Here is a 21,315-nt window from a genome sequence, read left to right as displayed (position 1 = left end):
TGCCCAGTCCGGGTTTCCCTGTGTGTCCCTGCACAGCCCAGCCCAGGGACAGCCCTGCAGGCAGGAAGGGCCTGTGACCCTGGGGGAGAGCAGGTGTTTGGTAAGACCTGTGCTCAGGAATAACAGTGAATGGTAGTGTAATGGGGCCATAGTTGGTGGGTGCAGTGACAGTGCTGGGGACAGTTTGCAGGGTCCCTGAGACAGGGATGCTCACTTGCTGTGATACCCTGTTCCATGGGAGGCCCTGAGCAGAGCTGGGAGTCACAGCTGGGCCCACCAACTGTCCTGCACAGTGGAGGGGGGAGTCAGGTATGACTGAGCACTCAGGAGGTCAGGGGCACCCCAGGGGAGCTGCACAGCCCTGGGGTGACTGTTCCTCATCATTAGACTGTTGGCTGTGCCTGCTCGCAGTGGTGGTTGGCATTCTTCTTTTTCCTTCCTTTTGACCAGTAAGAAGGCCCCATTCCACATCTGGATCGAGAAGGTGCAGGAGGGAGGCCAGGTGGGAAAGAACAGGCGCCTGGAGCTTGCAGGGATGTTAGGAGGAGAGCCTGATGGGAAGCTGCAGAAGCATGGGGAGGTCTGGCCCCGGCAGACCTGGGGACTTCTGTTGGTGTCCAAGGACCAGGCAGGAAGCTAGACCTCTCCGATGTCGACCACGCACTTGCCACTTCTTATGTCCAGGCTGTTTATGCGACTTCCAGCTTAATAATCCTAGTAAGTAGGAGCTGGCGAGGGCCTACTGGGTTCCAGGTACTTCTCTCTCCACAACATGGACTTCCCACTGAGTCCTCAGGACCTCCCCCAGAGGGAACAGTCCTCCCCTCACTCAGACATGAAAACCTTGGGCCCAGAGAGGCTGAGTGATGTCTCCAGTCCCAGAGTAGATGAGCAAGATGACTCCCAGACTCATGCTCCTCCTTCTGCTCTGCTGGGGTCCCCTCCCTCTCAGAGGGGATTGCCAGGGGCTTGCGTGTCCCCCCCCCCACCCCCATTCCTCTTCCTGGGTCAGGGCCTATCTCAGTGGAGGGTTACAAAGGAGAAATAAAGTATGTGTTTATTATTATTGTAGTGTGTTATGTCATATTTTCTTATTATATATATATTATTATGATGTATCCATATCAGCTTTATTGAGGTAGAATTCACATACTATATGATTCATCTATTTAAACTGTATAATTTGAGTGTTTTTTTTAGTATATTCACAGAGTTGTGCAAACGTTGCCACAGTCCATTTTAGAATATTTTCATCATTCCCAAAAGACTGCCCTGTAGCAGTCACTGAAAGCTTCCACCCTAACCCCTTCCTCCAGACTGAGGCAGCCAGTTATTCACCCTGTGTCTCTACAGATTTGTATATTCTGGATATTTCAGAGAAATGAGATCACCTGGTATATGGTGTGCGTGCATGTCTGTGGCTTCCTTCACTTTGTGTAGTATCTTCGGGATTCTCCCATATTGTGGCAGCATTCATTACTTGCTGCGTGACAGCCATTGTCCAGATAGGCCATATTTTATGCATCCCACCATTAGTTGATGGGTGTCTGGGTTGTTTCTACCTTTGGGCTCTTGTGAATCATGCTGCTATGAACATTTTACTTGGGCTCAGACACACAGGAATTGAGTTGCTAGATCATATAGTTATTTTATGTTTAACCTTTTGAGGAGTTGTCAGACTTCTTTCCTAAGTGGCTGAGGTTTACATCTCCCTACATCCTATGAACACTTGTTATTATGTGTTCTTCTGTTCTCTTTCTTTTCCCTTTTAAAAAAATTTAACCACCCTTACAGATGTAAAGGGGTATCTCATTGGGATTTCAATTTGTGTCTTTCTGATGGCTGATGACGTTGAGCATCTTTTCATGCGTTTATCAGCCATTTCTTGACTTCTTCAACTCTTTTGTCCACTTTTTAAAAAATCGGGTCATTTGTCTTTTTATTATTGAGTTGTAAGAGTTCTTTATATGTTCTAGACACAAGTACCTTGTCAGATCAATGATTTTCAAGTACTTTCTTCCATGCTGTGGGTCGCCTTTCCACTTTCTTGATGATGTCCATTACAGCAAAAAAAGTTTTTAGCTTTGATGAGATGTAACTTTTTTTCTTCTGTTGTTCATATTTTCAGTGTCATATCTAAGGTATCATTGCTTTAAGGTCACAGAGATTTATGCTTCTATATTCTTCTACAGGTTTTAGAGTTTTAGCTCTTCCTTGTAGGTCTTCGATGCATTAGGGTTTGATTTTTGAATACTGTGTGAGGTAGGGATCCAACTTTATTCTTTTGCACATGGCTATGGAATTGTCCCAGCACCATTTCTTGAAAAACTATACTCCCTCCATTGAATTGTCTTGGCACCTTGTTCAAAAAGTCAATTGATTGTAAATATAAGGGTTTATTTTTGGACTCTGAATTCTATCCTGCTGATCTATATGTCTCTTCTAATGCCAGCACCACACTGTCCTGCTTGGTACAGCTTTGTGGTAAGTTTTGACACTGGGAAGTGTCAGCACTCTAACTCTGTTCTTCAAGATTGTTTTGGCTTTTGAAGGTCCCTTGAATTTCCATATGGATTTTAGGATCAGCTTGTCAATTTCTTCCCGTAAGTCAGATGGCACTGTGATGGGAATTGCACTGAATGTGCAGGTCAGTTTGGGAATTCTTGCTGTTTAACAATATTAAGGTTTTCAGTCCATGAAATTGATATATCTTTCCATTTATCTAGCTTTTAACTTTTTCAACGTTTATGTAGTTTTCAGGGTTGAAATCTTGTACTTCCTTTGTTAAATTTATTCCTAATATTTTATTTTTTGATATTATTATAAATTATTTCTTAATTTTAATTTTTGATTTTTCATTGCACATGTATAGAAATAAGTTGCTTTTTGTGTATGGATCTTGTGTCTTGCAAACTTGCTGAACTTGTTTATTAGTCCTAATGGTTTTTAGTGGATTCCTTAAGATAAGGTCATGCCATCTACAAATAGAAATAGTTTTACCTCTTCTTTTCTAATGTGGATACCTCTTATTTCATTTTTCCCCCTAATTGCCCAGGTGAGACCCTCCAATATAATACTGGGGAGAAAAGGTTATGTTAAGGGAAAAGCATACAGTCTTTTGCCATTAAATATGATGTTAGCTGTGGATTTTTTGTAGTTGCCCTTTATCGGGTGGAGGAAGTTCTTTTTTTTCCCTATGTCATTGATTTTCTATTATGAAGGGTTGCTGGATTTTGTCAAGTGCTTTTTCTGCACGTATTGAGATGATATGGTTTTTGTCTTTTCTTCCAATGATATAATAGTATATTACATTAATTGATTTTTGGATGTTAAACCGAGGGTAAATCCCACTTGGTCATGGTGTATAATCCTTTTTTTATGTTGTTGGATTCAGTTTAGAGGAGACTTTTTATAATGTAAAACATAGCAGAGAAAGAGAGGAATTTTTCCAGCAAAATAAATCCTGGAGGCTGGGCCTGAGGCCAGACCACCAGGCATCTTCCTATCATCTCCGCCTGCACCCACAGGAATCCAGAGCCTGCTCCAGCCCCACCAGGAGGAAGCAATGGCCCTGCATGATTCTACCCAGGAGAACAGAACAGCTTAAAAGGGGAAAGCACAGGAGAGGGATGATGGAATGAGACTTCCTGGAATCCTAGAAGTGGACAGCTCTGACAATGAGAATCAGGATCTGCTCATGAAGGGGCTGCTCCTTGATCCCCACCCCAGGTCTCTGCAGAAACCTGCCATCACTCAGACCCAGCCTCTGGGCTGTCCTGAGACAGGGAGGGGTGTTTGCTGGGGTTAACTTTGATTCTGAACTTAACTTGGGGGCCAGGCTATGTGCAAACTCCCTCCCCTCTCCACTAAATGCAAACAAAGAAACAAACACCCAAGGAAGAAACTCCATAATAATAGGCAGATGATACGGCAAATAGTTAATTGCACAGCTTTTGATTCAGACATATTTGATCACAGTCTTGGCTCTGCTCTTAACAGCTGTGTGACCTTGAGCAGATGACTCAACTTCTCTGAGCCTTAGTCCCTAAATCTGAGAAATGGGGTAGTCACAGTGCCCAACTTATTGGGATGTTGTGAGGATTGCATGGCCTAATGTGTCTGTCTGATGAAGTGCTTATTAAGGGATAATTGTGTCTTATTCTGAAATACGCGTGTGGGTGAAACCAATGCCAAGTCTTCTCTACTGAAGAGTAAGGTGTTTAAAGGACAGAGACAGAAAAACTGGAGGCTTTGCAATTTGGAGGAAACTAGCAATTTGCCAACAGAGTGCACAATGACTGCGTAAAAAGTTCCCGTCAGTTTCTGTTATATTAAATTATAATTTTTCATCTACCTAGTTCTGAGAAACTGCCTTTGGGCCCCATATTGCTGAAGAAAGCCCTCTGCTGAGATTCTGGAAGAAGAGACCTCATGAGAATATCTATACCTGTGCCAGGAAATAATCCACTGCACATCTATGAGGCTCGGCGAGTTTGGTGATATTCAGGGTTCATTTTACCAGTGCAAATCCAAAGCCCTCTTATGAAGCATGGTTATTTTAACCCCCTGAGCCACCCAGGCACCCCTGAAGCATGGTTGTTTTAAATAAAACCAACCTTTTGAAAATGCAAAAGCAGCAGCAGTCATGAGGGAGGCGGGTTTGGGCAGGCTTTGTAGACTCCATGGGCGGTTTCCCATGGATGCTTGGACCTGAGCCTCAGGGGAGAGCACTGGGCTGGGGATAGGGTGGGGCTGTCATTGGTTTGGGGGTGATTTTTCAAGCCATGAGATGGTGCCCAAGAAAGACAAGGTGAGAGAAATAGGCCAGGGGCCTGGGATGGAAACTTGAGGAGACAGAAGACACAGAAGGAGGAGACACAGAAAAAAGTGTTGGTGGGGTATTAGGAAGCCAGGGTTGTGGAAGTTAAGGGAAGACAGAGTTTTTACAAAATGGTGAAATTCAACCACCTCAAACATGGCAAAAAGAGCAATGGAACCGAAGTGTTTGTTGGCAAAATGGATGTCAAAGAAAAACTTTCAGAGAGCAGTTTCTATGGAGTTGGAAAGCAAAAAACAGATAGTGGTGGGTTGAGGGGTGAGTGGGGATGTGAGAACAGACTGGTCTTTTAAGAAGCTTGATGGAGAATAAAGCAGGTGGCAGGGGTGACAGGGATGTGCCAGGTGCACATGGCAGCTGCCCAAAGGCTGGTGGAAGGAGGACAGACCTCAGGGCCCCAATGAAGCTGGAGACTGCACTTCGTGTGGTGAGAGACTTGCTTGTGTGGTCTGAGCCCATCCCCAGCAGTTTGGTTGCCATGGTGATGGTGGGGCTGGCTGCCTGTTCGGAGGCAGATGATCTTGCTACATGCACATCCGGAAATGGCAGGGACCCCTGAACTTCATTAGCCTGTTTCCGATAACAAATGTTGATCCTGGGCTGCAGCGAGAATGACACCCTTGCTGACAGTGCCGTGTAGTCCCATTCAGAGGGGGTGAAAATGAAAGGCGAGTCCATTCAATCAGCACTCCCCTGCACCCGGGCCACCCCTGTTCCAGTTCAGAGGCCTGTCCATTATGCACGAGACCCTGGCGCCTATCCATCACACCAGCCAACGTCCCCACAGTCACCTGGCAACATCCACGGCCACGGCCTCTATGTCCGGTCCTGCCAGCCCCCGCATGGCCACAATCCCATGGGCAGTTTCCAATTATTGCTTAGCATCCACACGGCAATTTCCATTTGCCGTTCTGTAGTCAGCTCCCCAAAATCCCACTGCAGCCGGCTCTAACAAAGCACGAGCTTCCCTCGCGGAGGCCTACTGTGATGTCAGGAAGGCTCCTGCTAGATGGGGGACGAAGGGTAATGGTGCGGAAAATGCAGCTGCAGCCTGTCTGGTCTCATTCTTTACTGCCTTCCCCTCGTCCACAAACAACTGCCTGGCAGTGTGAGCTGCACCCAGTGGAGAGGAGGACTCTGCTCGCAGGAGGAGGAGAAGAGAAGGGGGCTGCTCGTGGTGGGGAGGGAGGGACATGCTGGGAGCTCAGACCTTCGAGAAAGTCTAGAGGTGAAGGACTTTCTGGGCTGTTGAGGACAACGGGGGAGGACGAGGGTGTGGGCAGGAGTGCTGGAACTCTGGAGCAGGGTACCTCGTCTCTAAGACCAGAGGACCCCACAGGCAGTTTTCAGGCTGTGGTCTGGAGTGGCCTGTGGGCTGGGGAGATGTGGAGAATGGACCTGGGTGTCCACATGGTAGGCGGAAGCATGAGGGAGGGCAGAATGCCTGGCACTCAGTGGCATCCCAGCTGGGAGCACTGTCCAGACGGGGAGAAAGGTCTGTCCTTTGCGTTCAGACAAACGTGTTTCTGGGTGCCAGCACTATCCCCAATCTGCTGTGGCTCCGTTGGAGACCTTTGTCCTCTTATGTAAAACAGGAGAAGACTGCTTCCTTCCCAGAGTTGCTGGAAGCCTCCCTGACATAGGAGTTGTGCCCCTGGGAACCTCTTCCTCTTGTTCACAGCTGTCCTAGGTGTTGGGCCTGCGGTCCCTGCCCCAGAGAGCTCAGCTCCCCAGGCTGAGCCAGGCTCAGTAGCCATCGTGCCCAGGCTGGGCTTCTTCCTTGCTTTGCTGCTCAAGATGGGGTGCTCCTCATACATTTCATGACCTTGGGAGACTTAATCCAAATGTTGAGGCATTAAGGGGGCAGTGAGTCACTGTGGTGAGCAAGACTTTTTTTTCAAGGGGAGATTCTGGAATGCCTCTGATCCAGGTGGCAGTCTCTAGTGGGCTGTCTGTTGTAGTTTTTGTTGGTGGGCTTGGCAGCCTCCTGATTTCTTTGCAGGTGGACTTCCTTCTCTATGCCTCAGTATCTTTGGGATCGTGGAGCCTTTGGGACAGAGGATGGACCATGGCAGAAGGAAGGCTGTAGGCTTTGCCCAGGGGTAGTCGAGTGAGCAATGAGAAGCTGGTTGTGATGTCTCCTGGGTTCCTGTCACCTGTGGATGCCCTTGGCTTTTGGTGGCCAGCTTCAGAAGACAGCTGGACAATGCTCCAACAGCTCCAGCCCTGGTGACTGGGGGACTTGGTAAGAGCCTAAGTCAGAGGCTGGGTGTGGGGACAGAGAGCTGAAGTGGCCCAGGCCTGGCCCCATCTCTCCAGGAAGGAAGCAGGGGCCGCCTGAGGGGCAGGTCCAGGACTTAGGGGTGAGTGGGGATACCTGCTCCCATGTAGAGCTGGAGGACGCACACAGTGATCGCCACCCCACCACCCCCGCTGCCATGCTCTCCTGCCAGATGGGGTGTTCATGCCTCCTACAGCTCTGTCTGCACCTGGGATGGCTCAGGACATTTGGGAAGCCAAGGACCACTTCAGTTTGTTGCCCGTCAGGTGTCCTAGGAATTACCTAGGGGTGTGATTCATGCCCTTCAGCACCGTTAATTCCCTTGAGGGATGGCAGACTGTTGCAATGCAGAGCTGGAGAGAATAAAGGTCCGACTGGTCCCCTGCAAAGACTCTGGCACCAAAGGCCTTCATTTCTTACTGGAATAACATTAGCCCGTGGCTATGTTTGTGGGAATCAGAGCTTGGGCTGAGTCTCCTGAGATCAGCAACAGTGGGGCTGGTTTAGGTGGGAGGCCTGGAGACACCCTGCTTGTCTCTCCTTTGCCGGCAGCCTGCCCTGCACCATCTCTGTGGGAGATGTCTGCTGACCCTGAGGCATTTCATTTCCCACCATCAGCCCTTCCCTTAGGGCTCCTCTGGCTCTCTTACAAATGAGCATTTTGGATTCATCTTGGTCCCCACAGACTCCGGGGTGCAGACGAGCAGCCAGAGCCTGTGGGCAGGCATGGCAGAGAAGGGGGGGGGGTTCTGAGCTGGAGGCTGTGCTCTCTGGAAACCGTTAATTAAGTCATTAAGGAAGTGGATGCTCAGAGAGGTTGTTACTTGCTCAGACACACAGTCAGCTCAGGTGAACAACACAGAGAGCCCGGAAACCACGTCTCCTACTCCCCAGGCAAGGTTTCTGATGATGTTGGGTGTGGGGCACGTTGGATTATACACGCCCGGGAGGTCTCTTTGTCTCTTTAGATTTCTGATCGGGCTCATAGTAACGCCCGCCTTCACGTGTTCCTGTGGGGTGGGTGGGGAGGGACTTTCGTCAATGCAGCAACTTGGCCAGCAGAGGGAGTGAAATCTGATTCCCGGATTTAATAATGAATGAGTCCTCTTAAGAGTTTCTGAAATGACAGGGCAATCAAGGCTCATTTGGGGAAGAAAAGATGGAGCTTTCATTCTTTATCCAAATCATCTCTACCTGCTAAAAATGATGTATAATACATAAGGATTGAAAGTGATTAAAATCCTTATGAATTTAATCAGAAATTCACAGTTAACCACTATTTGCTTTGGTGCAAATTGATGTGGAATAACAATCATGTGTATCTGCAAATTTTTTTTAACTTGTGGGAAATTTGCTGGTGATTTGTGGGGGGAGGTTTGGGGGAGGGGGAGCATCTGAAGGAGAGAAAGGAAGGAAGGAAGCAGTTGAGAGGGCGCTCTCCGGGGGCCCCAACCGCCGGCACTTAGCAGTCCTGTCGAAGGTCTTTGTTCCTAAATGTCAAGCCTTTGCTATTTATTATTATGAACAATAGGAAATCCTAATAATAACTCCTATGTGTACCATTTGCTTTAACCAAGGAAAATTCTCTGAATTGTTTCTTACCTCTGAGTCCCATGTTTGGGTCCAAAGCTCCTCCTCCCCCTTCCTTCCATACTTTCCTTCATGTTTTCCCCTAATTACGCCTCATAAAATCAGACCACTGAAGTTTTTCAAGTACAGACATGTAGAGGGCAGAGAAAGACAGCTGCCCCTTCATGCCCTTCCTCCCTTAAAGAAGACATTCTTGAAAAGTGGAGACAGTCCTTGGTAAGGGTCCCCTGAGGGGAGGGGAAAGAGAAGGCCAAATGGAGAAAGATCGAGAACCCCTCACCATCCTTTCTGCGCTGGGGACTCTCTTGTAGAAGGTTTTTTCTGTGTCTCCTATCCACACCACAGAGGGCTGGAGCTCCCGGGCCACCTGCAAGGAGAAGGAGGGGCTTGGCTGTAAATGCATTTCTCTCGTGGACCCTGACGGACAGCAGGACCCGATGGCTCCCCAACAGGGCTCTCGGGGGTAGGGGTGCCCAGAAGGGCTCCGGGGCAGGACCGCACCCCTCCTGCACAGCAGGATGGGGCACCACATGCCGGCACTGTCCGTTCTTCCCTAGGACCCGGAGCCTTGAATCGGTTCGGCTTGAAATCAACCAGTCGTGTTCTGCGGCAAACCAACGGGCATTTGGGCCTCAGGTTTAATGACAGCCTACTTGCTGCTCCCAGGTTCATTCAGACTCGCTCGTCGTGAGAAAAGCTGTTTCAGCACAAGGGGCCCCTGTGATGCCATTTGTTCGCTGCTGCGCGGCTGTGCTTTTGTGCCCGACGTTTTGCCTGGAAGGTGGCTCTGAGCCCCTCCATGGCGGGCAGGGCTTCGCGCCAGCGCTGGGCCTTACTTACCGTGGGCCTGGGAATAATTGCCACTCACTGAACAATCTCTTCAAAGCGCCCCCACGATAGCAAAGTTTGGGTATTTTTGCAACAATCTGTGCTTTGTGCAAAACCGTGACCAGATAAAAGCTGTCTCCAGCCACGGCAAATAGAGCCTTATGTACTCCTATTTTTATATATCTTAAAACATCATTAAGGCAGCTGGCGTGAGTTGTAACCAAGACGGGCATTTAGTAAATGATGGGAAAGTCACGAGGTGCACGTGGCCATGTCTCTTTCCGCAGCATCAGGAGCCACGGCGAGCAGATCATGCCTGCGTAAAGACAGGAGCACATGGAACCTGATCCTGGGGCCAGTATGAGTCCTGGGCCATGAGCCTTCACAGCCCCATGCTCATCAGCACTTTTGGACAGAAGCAGACCAGCCGACCCCTGTTTGGTAGGCCTTAATTTTTAGACACAGAGCCACAGAGTTTAAGAATCCAGAATTGCACATTGTAATCCCAGCTCCTGGGGGGTGTGGTGGGTGAGTCAATGAGAAGCCCTGGGCCTGGCCGGGGCCACATGTGTCACCCACGGCAGCACACGCACCGTTGGGGCCAGCACTGACGCGGCATGAGTCCACACCCTGGCCGCTAGATGACAACTCTTTCACGCCATGCCCTAGGAGGCAGGTGCCTCTCCGCTCATCCAGATTTTACAAATGGCGAAACTTAGCTGAAAGACGCAAGGGGACCTTGTCCAAGTTCACACAGCTGGAGAGTGGCAGAAGCAGGCTGCAGAGTTGGCTGGAAGCACGGCCATGTCCGCGGGTTCTCTCTGTACCCAAGCCAGACCCTGGGGCCCCCTCCCCAGCTGTCCATTCTCTGGGCTCCTCGCCCCTCTACTTTACAGTGCCCCTGGCCTGCTGCAGAGGGCGGGGCCTACGGAAGCATTGTTCTGCTAAAAGCTATTTTAAGTCCAAAGCTTCCCTACTTCCAGCCCCCAAAGAAAATAAGAAAATGAGATGCTGGGTTTTAAGCTTCTTAGAAAAGAGACACTTTATAATGACAAAGGCAAAACCTTATTCTTTTCACTCCCTTGGAAAAATCGTAGCTTTGGAACAGAAAGCTGCAGCGGAACAGTTTGTCGTCTCCTGTCTTTGGCTAAATCGTGGGCTCGCTGGGGCAGCGGGCCTCCCCACTCCCGTGTCCACTTGGCAAGCGGCAGCTTTTCCACAGCCCACTTTTCTTAATGGCAATTGCAGATGTGAGCACCGAGAATTGCTGTGGGACTTTTCTCCTTCTGCCTCTAATGAAGTAAGCCACCTCAATGGTCCCGAAATGCAGGAGTCTTCTTAGCTGGGACAATTTTGAGACCAGCAGTCTCACTTCCAGTACCTGGTTTAAAATTGTTCTGTTCACGGCATTGCATTGAACGGGCCCGCCCACAATTGTCCTGTGAACTTGTCTGGGCCATTGGGCTGGTGGGGGAATTCCGCACTTCCTGTAAGCGTGCACCTGCATCTGTGAAGGAATGGCTTTGACGGGACCATTCACCTGCTTTGGGGCCCACGGGGCTGCATAAAGGACCTTGGTGGTGACGTGGTTTGGCAGGGCTCAGTACTTATCAAATGAAGAAGACATTTCCCCAGCGAGTGTTTGACAATAACAATACAAGGAATAATTGGGGGCAAAGAGCCTGGATCTCCACGACTTCACTGCTATCCTCACTCGCCACGTGCCCCATCCTGTGCCAAGCACATCCCAGCACCCCCCCACCCTTTATACACGAGGTCACTGAGTGGGGGGTAACACGCCCATCAGCACTGGAGAAATGTTGGAACCTGAAGTCAGACCTGGCTCAGCCTGATGTCCCCAGGCCCTTCTATTAACCAGGGGTCACATTGCCATGTCACCATGGTAGACAAGATGTCTGGTCAAAAGCATCTCATTAACCCATTTCCTTCTCTGTTCCCTGCCATTCCAGATAGAAGAACTCTAAAAACCATTATTGTCCGGTCCTGCCGGGTGTGCATTTTCCATTTTCCTGACCTTCCACAGTGGCGAGCTGGCCTGAGGACACCTGGTGATGGCGCTTAGCTCTGGACTGAGAAGGGAGAACTGAACCTGGGTCCTCCCATGCGGACAGCCTCTCCCACCAGGAACCATCTAAGGGAAGAGACTTTTCCTTGGAGAAAAGAAGACTCAAGGCAGCAAGGGAGCTGTTTTCAAATAGTCGACGGGTTGTCGTGGGAGGGATAGATTGGCTTTACTGTTTTGGGCTCTGGATGTGGAAGAAGAGCTGTTCTCACATGTTCCTTCATTAGTGCCTCTGGAGGAGCTCTGATGGGCTAGGTACGGTGCTTGGTGCTGGGGTCCCTGCCCTCAAGGCCCTGTCCGTGGGCAGGGAGGGAAGCTTGTGAGGGGGCCCAAGGAAAATGGGGTGTCAGCAAGGACCACTAATGACAGGAAGATGGAAAAGTGGGTCAGGCAGACCGCCAGGAATGGAGATTGCAGATAAAGTTTAGAGCAGACTGAACGTCTAGTGGTCTCTAGAAAGTCACAGAGGTGAAGAGGGGGACGCACTGGCCATGCTGGGGACAGGAGCCAGGGCACAGGGCTAAGTGTGCCCTCGTGGGGATGCATGGGGTCACAAAGGCATCACAGAGGCTGTCACCATGCTATGGAGCTTGCTTTTATCCTGGAAGCTGTGGAGGGTCTGTACAGGGACTTGAATCAAGAACTTTGATCCTAGTCGTGTTCTAGAAAAATCCCTCTGGCGGGTGTGTAAGGCATGATAGTCTGGACAGCTGTTCCTGGGGAACTGGGAATGTGGTTGGTGGGCATGTGGGACTGGATGGCAGGGACTCACAAGTGAAGGATGAGAGTGGAGAAGCCCAGTGTGGGCTATGGAATGGGGTCGGGGTGAAGACGCCGACGGAGCAGGAGGGCTCAGGCTAGGGGGTAAGAGCAGCACTAGAGAGAACAAAGGGCACAGAAGAGAGAACTTTCCCCTGAGCCCAGGGAGGTCAGAGATCCAGGCAGGCAGAATGGGCAACCATGGCCAGCACTGCCCTGAAGCTCTGGCATTCTGGAGGTCACTGCTGGCATTGGCAGGGCATGGAAGGGACAGAAGCTGGGTGATGGGGGCTAAGATGTGAATGGTCAGAGACTGAGACAGGGAACATTCTTTCAGAAGGATGGGGGTGGTGCATGGAGACCAGGGGTGGCACGGAATGGGAGGGGAATCAGGAGAGGACGACCTCAGAAGGAGAAGGGCTGTCCTCCTCCTCCAGGGAGCAGGAGGGATGGGTGGTTACTGGTGCAGGCTGCACGTCTATGAGACAACAGACAGCAAGAAATACAAAGGGTGGACAGACTAAGCTTTGAAAACATGGAAATTGGTAGAATTTTGGTTCTTTCTTATTGTTATTGCAAGAGCAGTATTCATTAACAAAATTTTCAGAATACATATTCAGACACAGAGACAGCACTCTTTGCCTCCTCCATTCAAGTCACTCATCAAACATTTCCCATCTTTCCAGACCGTCTTCGATGTGCGTATTTGCCAAAATGAGATCGTTCCTCAATCAAATCAGATTGTTCCTCACGCTGTTCCTGCATTACCTTCTGGCTTACCCAGTGTGAAATTTATTTCTCCAACATCATTTTAACATGAAGTCCCGTAATTTATTGATCGGCCCTCCTGTTTTTGAACCTTTGGGCGGTTTCTGCCTTCTTATGAAATTAAACAGTGGTTTGATGAGTTTGGGGGACACATGATGGTTGCTTTCCGTAGAACGAGGCCACACCCGTAGCTGCTGGGTCTCAAGGCTTGTGTTGTTTATGTTTTCACCTGCATTGCCAACCTGTCTTCCTGGAGAGTCTCTGCTTACACCCTCTCCAGCCGTGGAGAAGCGGATCTGTTTTTCTACACGCCTCTCCTTAACAATGTATTAAAAATAAAAACCTCTTTGCCAATTTGTTAATGAAAAATGGTATCCCTTGCTCTTTTGATTTTCATTTAGCAATGAAAAGCCTTCATTTAAATTACCCACAGATAGTTTGAGGTCCTGGGTAATTAGATGTAATTAATTCATAATTGAACTTTTTAGAAGTTCCACCGGGCAGTTTGCTTCAGCTGCCAGTAGAGGGCTCTTTAGTCCTATCACATTTAACTTCAGGGTTTCAGTTTTCTGTCCGTTCTGGAATGAAGATGGGACTTCCACCAACGAGTGTTTTTTTTTTTTTTTTTTTTCAAATTTTGGGGAGCTCTAGTGATCAATTAAAGACTTCTCCTTCTACACGAGTTTGATGGCTTTGATCTTTTGCAATCTCTAAAGAAACACTGTCAAACATTCACCGTCAGAATGAGATTCTCTTGGGTTACGATATGATGGCTCCACAATGAAAATTGTTTGTGTTTGGCATGCTTGAATTACCAATATGATTTGTCCAAATGACTCCTGGAAGCTTTGAAAGTTCTCTCTGAAAATGTCCTACTTTGCTTGCCTTAGAGAAACTGATGAAAAACCAGTTATTTCCCCCTCCAATTGTTGAGTCTCAGTTTACCAAACTGAAAAGGACCACCCGCTCAACCATCCAACCATCCATCTACTCACCCACCCTTCTATCTGTTTACCCTTCCTTTGTCTATCCATACATTTATCTACCCCTGTATCATCCACACATCTACCCACATATTCATCCAACCAACCATCCATCCATCCAACCATTTGCTGTGGTGAGATCAAGCTGTGATGTATCAGGCTCAGTGTTGGGAGACAGGAGCGTCTGGGGACCGAGAGACATGGTCCCTGCCTGCATAGAACGTGTAGTTTCTCTGTCTGAATGGGCGGTGCTGGGCACAAGGAGGCAGCCAGCCGTGAGCTGCTGCCATGCTGGGGAGGAGTTGGAGAGGCGTGGGTTACTTGGGGAGAGGGGAGGCTCATGTTCCCAGACTGGAGTCACTTGGATTCCATTTAAGTACTGAAAATGTGAGCACATTTTGTTCTGTATTTCCACTATTTAAAAATATTTAATATTTCAATTTCCTTGCATTAACTTTTATGAGATTGCAGAAATTACTTCAAGTCTTCACTGGGTGTCAGCTGGGAAAACCATAAATGATACTCAAAAGAAGTGCAAAGGTGTGCTAAAGAGTCAGGAGCCCAGGTGGGCTGATCCTGCATGGAAAGGAAGGTAAATTGAGGCAGAGGAGAGGACCAGGAGGGAGCCAACATACAGGTCCAGTTGATAGACTGTGGCAGACACCATATGGGGAATCGGGTTTGTGCTGGCCACAGAAAGACATTGACGTCATTGCTGATTGTTAGGCTGTATTCAAGCAGTAGGTGTCTGAATGCTGGCAGGCACCAGGCTTACAAATCACCTGGACTTCCCTTTGGAGCCCTTCTCCTCCCCAGCTCGCTCTCAGCCATACTAGGGCTAATGGCGTCACAGGAAACCGCCTTCTGAGCTGACTCTGAGCAGCAAAGGGGTTAACGCCTGTGCGCACGGGCCATCCTCAACTTCCCATGGCACAATCTAGCCACACCCAAGGCCTTCCCTGCTTTTGGTGTTTCCAAATTGGTTAACAATCCTTTAATACCTGTGGACTGACCCTGGTCCTAGCCCACCCCCATTAGCGTTCCAGGGAACAAGAACAGATGGACACGGTATTTACGGTGATTTATAGCCCACAGAATGTCTGCACATCCTTGCTGACAGACAACGCTTGGGGCACCCACGGTCCAGGGCCCGCCCCCACCCCTGCGGAGTCCACTCAGCCCTCCATAAGCAAGTGGAAATGTTCTGTAGCTTCCGCTCAGTTTGGCTGTGAACCTAACAGTGCTCTAAAATATAAAGTCTGTGCTAAAAAAAGATGGGAAAAAACAAAACAACCCCCCACTCGCCCAATCCAAAAAAACCCATTCTCAAGTCCATAGGCGTTCCCTTCCTCAACCTGAAACCATATCCATGACACAGTGAACAGTGAGCTGGCCTCTGACGGCAAACCCATCTGGGACTTGGGGTCACCAGTCCCTCTCTTCTCTTATTTTCATCCCCGGTGCTTCACCAGAGCTCCTAAATTCTGTGTCCGTCCCGTCTCCCCCACTCCTCCCTTCTTTCACAGGAGTGGCTCTGTGGTTTGGGGTCAGATGTGGTATGTGTTTGCTTTATCCTAATTGAATTCCATCTTGTGAAGGTGACTGCCATAATTATTGTATTTATTACACACCTGTGTGTTTGCAAAAAACCACCCACAAACAACCACAATGTCTCTGTTTGGGTTATTAACTGGGAGTATAGGTTTCCATGAGCTATAGAAACATAATTGGCTGGGCTCTCCATCACCTGACTCCTGGACCAGCTGTTTGTACCAGCACATCTGGGCAAGATCTATTGGCACGTGGCCGCAGGCTGTTGGCTGTGAGCCCAATGAGGAGCCCCTGGTGGGTGATGCCAAGGCACGAATAGCATCATAACTTCTTTTTGTCCAGATGTGTAGGCCAGAATGGGCCACGTGGTCTAGACCCATCACCACTGGGTGTGGGGGGCATCCTCTCTCTAGGTCTGGCTATCGCTGGAGGAAAGGGAGGGCTCAAGGACCACAGGGAGAAGAAAATCTCTCTCTCAAGACCGGGAGCACGAGACAGGAGTTCTCTGCCTGGTCTGCCTTCCTAGCTCTGCAGACCTCCTCTCGGCCTTCTTGTGGGAGGACTAGAAGTTCAGGAGAAGAGTTTGCTGGACAAGAGGGAATCCAGAAGTCATGGAAATCCACCAGGGGGCCAACAGCATGTGGGAGCTTCCCGTTCCTCACCTTCTTATGCTGAAGTGTGCCCAGCTGACACTTTGACCCAAGAATGTCCTTGCCCTTGTGTCACTCACTGTGAGGGCACGGCAGCCACAGGCTGGGCACGACGGAGGCTTCCTTTCCCCAGCAGCCCGTCGGGAGCCAGGTGACAGCTCTGGGGTCAGATGTGGGCTAACGTCTAGATGCCAGCCTCTTTGTTCGTTTGTAGTTTTGGTCAAATTAAGCACTCTGAGCCTCACTTTTCTTGTCTGCAAAATGGAGACTTTAATTCCCGCCTCATCTGGGATTGGTGCGGTTGAAAAGGAAAGTGTGTATAAAACTCCTTCTCATGTGTCAGACTCCAGGCGAGATGAGAATCCTTCCTGCTCTTCCATCCTGATTTACCGTCATGAAGACCCAAGGAGGCTGGTGCCTTGCTTTCATAACTTCTTTCTTTTTAAGATTTATTTCTTTTGGAAGGAGAACAAGAGTGCAGGGGAGAAGGGCAGAGGGAGAGGAGGAGTGAATCTTTTTTTTTTTTTTTTAAAGATTTTATTTATTTATTTCACAGAGAGAGAGAGAGAGCACAAGCAGGGAGAAGGAGAGAGGGAGGGATGAGGGAGAAGCAGGCTCCTTGCAAGAAAGAAGCTCAGTGTGGGGCTCGATCCCAAGACTCTGGGACCATGACCTGAGCTGAAGGCTGATGTTTAACTGACTGAACCACTGAGGTGTTCCGGGAGAGTGAATCTGAAGCAGAGCCCACGCGGAGCGTGGATCCCAGTGCAGGGCTTGATCTCACAACCCTGAGTTCACGACCTGAACTGAAACCAAGAGTTGGATGCTTAACAAATGGTGCCACTCAGGCGCCCCCCTCCTCAATAACTTTCTACCAAATATGTATTCAATACTAAATTTTTATCACATTTCTTAATTGTTAGATATATTTCTAATATTTCCCCGCTAGATAGATGTGTATTCTTTTCCACGTACACTTTTAGTATAAGAGGGAGTTTGAGACAATAGTTGCTTATTTGTATAGTAAACTTGTTCCTTCAGGGAACTCCTTTACCCAAACTGTTAATCTATTAGCATTATTGTGTGTAAAGCAAAGGAACCCACCAAAAATAATGATCAGAGAATGGACTTGAATTGTAGGCCATGGAAACAAATCCGAGGCTTGTTTCCACGGTGTTTCCCGGTGAGCAGAGTGTGCCAGGTGAAGCCTGAGGTGCCACCCGCCAGAAGGGTGATTAGGAGCAGTTTCCTAAGAGTTGCATTCTTATCTTCCTGGAGATTAATTCAAAGATAGGAATTCTTTTTAAGGAGGTGTGATGAGTAGCAGGCCCTTCTGTTATAGTTCACCTTCTCCTGCAAATGCCGAAGACCGGATTCTGCTGCGTGCCAGGCGCAGCCCGCTCCACAGTTCACACAACACAGGAATGCACTATGGCTTCCTGCCCTTGATTTTCCGGCACAGGCATCACTTCCTACTTTTCCGTGGTTAATTGAAAGCAAATACTTTTTTTTGCAATGCAGATAGCGGTTCTGTCAATCATGCCAGGACACAGTGGCCCACCGCATGTGGCTTCTAATTGAATGACACCCACTCCGGAGACCTTTACGTCTTTCATTTATTGGTTATACACACGGTGAACGTGAGGCTTAATGAGGCAGGTGTCAGGCACTCAGACATGGAGGGGCCTCAGTGGATAAAGACACTCTTCCACATTTTGAAAATTGGATGTTCAGCATTTTGGGGCCCACATGATGTCAGAATGCAATGATTCTAATAAATGCAAAGATAGCTTACTTGATATCAAGATGAATTCTCAGCAGTGGAAACAATAACTTCTTGAGAGAAAGTACATCATGATCACGCTATTGGCCTGTCCGGGGGTCATACCAGGAGCAAGGGAGCCATGTAGTAGTAGGCAGAAGAGGCTCACTTCAACTAGTCCTACTTCAATCAGAGGCAGAATAGTGTAGTGATGACACCCAGTGGCTCTGGACCCCGATTGTGTGGGCTCACATTGCAGCACTGATGGCCAGGGGAAACTTCTTCAGTGCTTCAGTTTCCTCATCAGTAAAATGGGGATAATGACAGTGCTTCCCTCCTAAGGTTGTTGTGAGGACAGAATGAGTTAATTTACACAGAGACGCGCTAGAACAGGATCTGGTATATATGGATGCTTATGAAATGCCAATATTTTAATATTTATGTGCTTCTGTCTGTTACTTGACAATGTCAACAAAATTAGGTGTTTATTCGGGGTGGCAGGGGGAAGCAAGAGGGTAGGTTTCTTTAACCTTTCCTCTGAAGCACTTAGTGCTTGGGGCTTGGTGGGTGAGCCCATGAGGTCATAAGCCAGGCTACTGGGCTTTAAATTCCAACTCATGTTCAAATCCTTGGCTAGCCTCAGAAATGTGCTTGCACGCTGGAAGATTCCGAGAAGCTCAGTGGAGAGCAACAGCCAGAAAGTTAGAAGAACTAAGCACACACCTTAGCCTTTGCCAAGTTAAAGGCATTTGTTAAACTCCTCAGGCTTTCTATTTAAGTTTCATTAAAGTGAAGATGATGTTCTAGGACTAAGAGATTCACCTTAGACTAAGGGCAAAACCGAAATAGACCCACAATAACAAACTGGAAAACAAAACCTTTGCAAAAGCTCAAGCTGATCAGCTAGTAATATAACTGCCTGTCAGAACAAAGCTCAGCATGCCCAGAGTATCAACAACATATCATCCACAATGTCTAATATGCAAATAAGAGTAATTAACGATATGAATAAACAGGAAAATGGGACCCACAGTCAAGGAAAACAGTCAAACAGAGAGCGACTCCAAGATGACCCAGGGTTGGAATTTGCAGACTAGAACTGTAAAGCAACTCTTAAGTTGACTTAAAGGAAAAGATAGTCATATTGAATGAATAGATGGAGAATTGCAAGAGAGAAATAAAAATCTATAAAAAATAAGCAAAGTTAAATTCCATAACTGAAAAGCAAAATGTCAGAAATACAAAAGAAATCCACAAGATAGGCTTAATATCAGATTGGCAATGGTAGAAGAAAATGCAGAGTACAGACTTGAGTACAGACGAACAGTAATTACCTGATGTGGAAACTAGAGAGAACAAGACGCGAAGGACTTGTGGAACAACACCAAGCAGTCAAATACACGTGTGATGAGAGCACCCAAAGGAGAGGACCGAGAATGGGGCAGAAAGAATATTTGAGGAAGTGGTGTCCCAAGTATCCAAAATTTGGTATAAAACATGTATTTATGGATTCAATTATCACAGTGAGCCACAAGCAGTTTAAGCCCAGAAAAAAAACAAAAAAGTCCAAGTACCTCATAGTCAAGCTGAGGAAAACCAAAATAAAGAAAAATACTTATGATGTCAGGAGAATAATGACACATGCACACACGAGATGAACAGTTCAAATTTCTGATAACTTTTTATCAGAAATACAGAGGTAAGAAGATAGATGGAATCACATCTTTAAAGTGCTTAAAGAAAAATATAACCTGGAATTCTATATCCAGTGAAACATGACTTTACAAATGGAAGTGCTATAAAGGCATTTAAAAATAAATCAAAAGAAAGCTAAAAAATACTTGTTGCCACCAGACCAGCACTGAAAAAAATGCTGAAGTCCTTCGGCTACAGGGGAAATGACACCATGTGGGAACCTGGATGGGTGGAAGGGAACAAAGATCACTAAAAAGAGTAAATATGGAGATGAGTATAAAACCGCACCCCCCCGCCATTTAATTTCTTTAAAAGACACATGACTATTTAATATAAATAGTGCAGAAATGGTACCACTCTACTGTGTTTATAACATTTCTAGATGTAAAATGTATGATAAAAACATGAAGGACACTGGACGACAAATGGCTTATATTGTTCTCTCATTTTATGTAAAATAGTACAATATGAACTGTGCATGCACAGTGCTAAGTTAAAAATGACTATTGTAGTCCGTAGAGCAGTCCCTGGAAAGGAAGAAAGAGGCACTGCTAAAAAGACAATAAAGGAATCCAAATAAAGTAATAAAAAGTACTGAGTTAACCCAGTAGAAGACAGGAAAGGACAAACAGAAGAATAAAAGAAGAGATGGGGCAACAGAGAACAAACGGCAAAATGGCGGAACTAACACCACCAGATGATGACTGCATTTAGTGTAAATGGAGCAAAGGCTCAATTAAATGGCCTGTGCTGTCAGGCTGAAGAAGAAAGCAAGACTCAACTACATGCTGCCTACGAGAAATGCATTTTAACTCTAAAGACATTGAAAATAGAAGAGTTATCAAGAGAGCTCCATTAGTATTCAGTGAAGTGGACCTCAGGATGAGAAGTATTGCCAGAGACAAAAAGGGAGATTTCCTAACGATAAAATAACCAAACAGGAGGTCACACCAATCAAAAATGTGGACATATCTCTTAACGGTGCTTCGACATCTGTGAAGTACAAACTGACAGAATGAGAGGGAGAAATTTGGAATTCTATGATCACAGTGGGAGGTTTCCACACCCTTTGGCACTAAGAGGTAGGACAAGTAAATGACAAAAAAATTAGAAAATGGTTCATCTCCCCCTCTGATTCCATCCTCCCCTTCATTTTTTTCCTTCGGTTAACAAACTGAGGGTTTTAGAGGAGAGGGTGATGGGGTGATGGGTGAGCCCAGTGGTGGGTATTAAGGAGGGCATGGATTGCATGGAGCACTGGGTGTTGTACGCAAACAATGAATCATAACAATGAATCATGGGACACTACATCAAAAACTAATGATGTGCTGTATGGTGACTCATAATATAATAAAAAATTATTGAAACTTAAAAAAATTAGAAAATGAACAAGCAGGTCACAGAACAAGACACAATATTTGCAATATGTACGTCTGGCAAAGATCTTGTAACGAAAATATACAAAGAACGCTTGCAAATCACAAGACCAACCAGGCAGTAAAAAGTAGGCAAATGACTTGAACACATA

At 47.4% G+C, this 21,315-nt stretch overlaps 1 protein-coding gene and 1 long non-coding RNA gene across 5 annotated transcripts in view; one reads left to right on the top strand and one right to left on the bottom strand.

Moving 5' to 3' along the window:
• Window positions 1–13,744, top strand: part of LOC309843843 — a 137,753-nt gene extending 124,009 nt beyond the window's left edge. The window contains exons 3-4 of one of the 2 annotated variants that reach the window (XR_014300364.1): window positions 11,507–11,874; window positions 13,065–13,744. This is a non-coding gene — a long non-coding RNA (uncharacterized lncRNA). Of the gene's footprint in view, window positions 1–11,506 lie in introns of both variants that reach the window. The other variant, XR_014300365.1, reaches the window with a different exon arrangement.
• Window positions 1–21,315, bottom strand: part of DRC11 (dynein regulatory complex subunit 11) — a 151,465-nt gene that overhangs the window by 13,274 nt on the left and 116,876 nt on the right. For all 3 annotated transcript variants that reach the window (XM_082689788.1, XM_082689790.1, XM_082689789.1), the window contains one exon: window positions 8,989–9,075. In XM_082689788.1, the coding sequence (XP_082545914.1) occupies window positions 8,989–9,075 (87 nt within the window). The remainder of the gene's footprint in view (window positions 1–8,988; window positions 9,076–21,315) is intronic.

Source organism: Mustela nivalis (genome assembly GCF_964662115.1).
Source record: "Mustela nivalis genome assembly, chromosome: 11".
NCBI classification, from domain to species: Eukaryota; Metazoa; Chordata; class Mammalia; order Carnivora; family Mustelidae; genus Mustela; species Mustela nivalis.
This window is presented reverse-complemented; position numbering and strand designations above follow the sequence as displayed.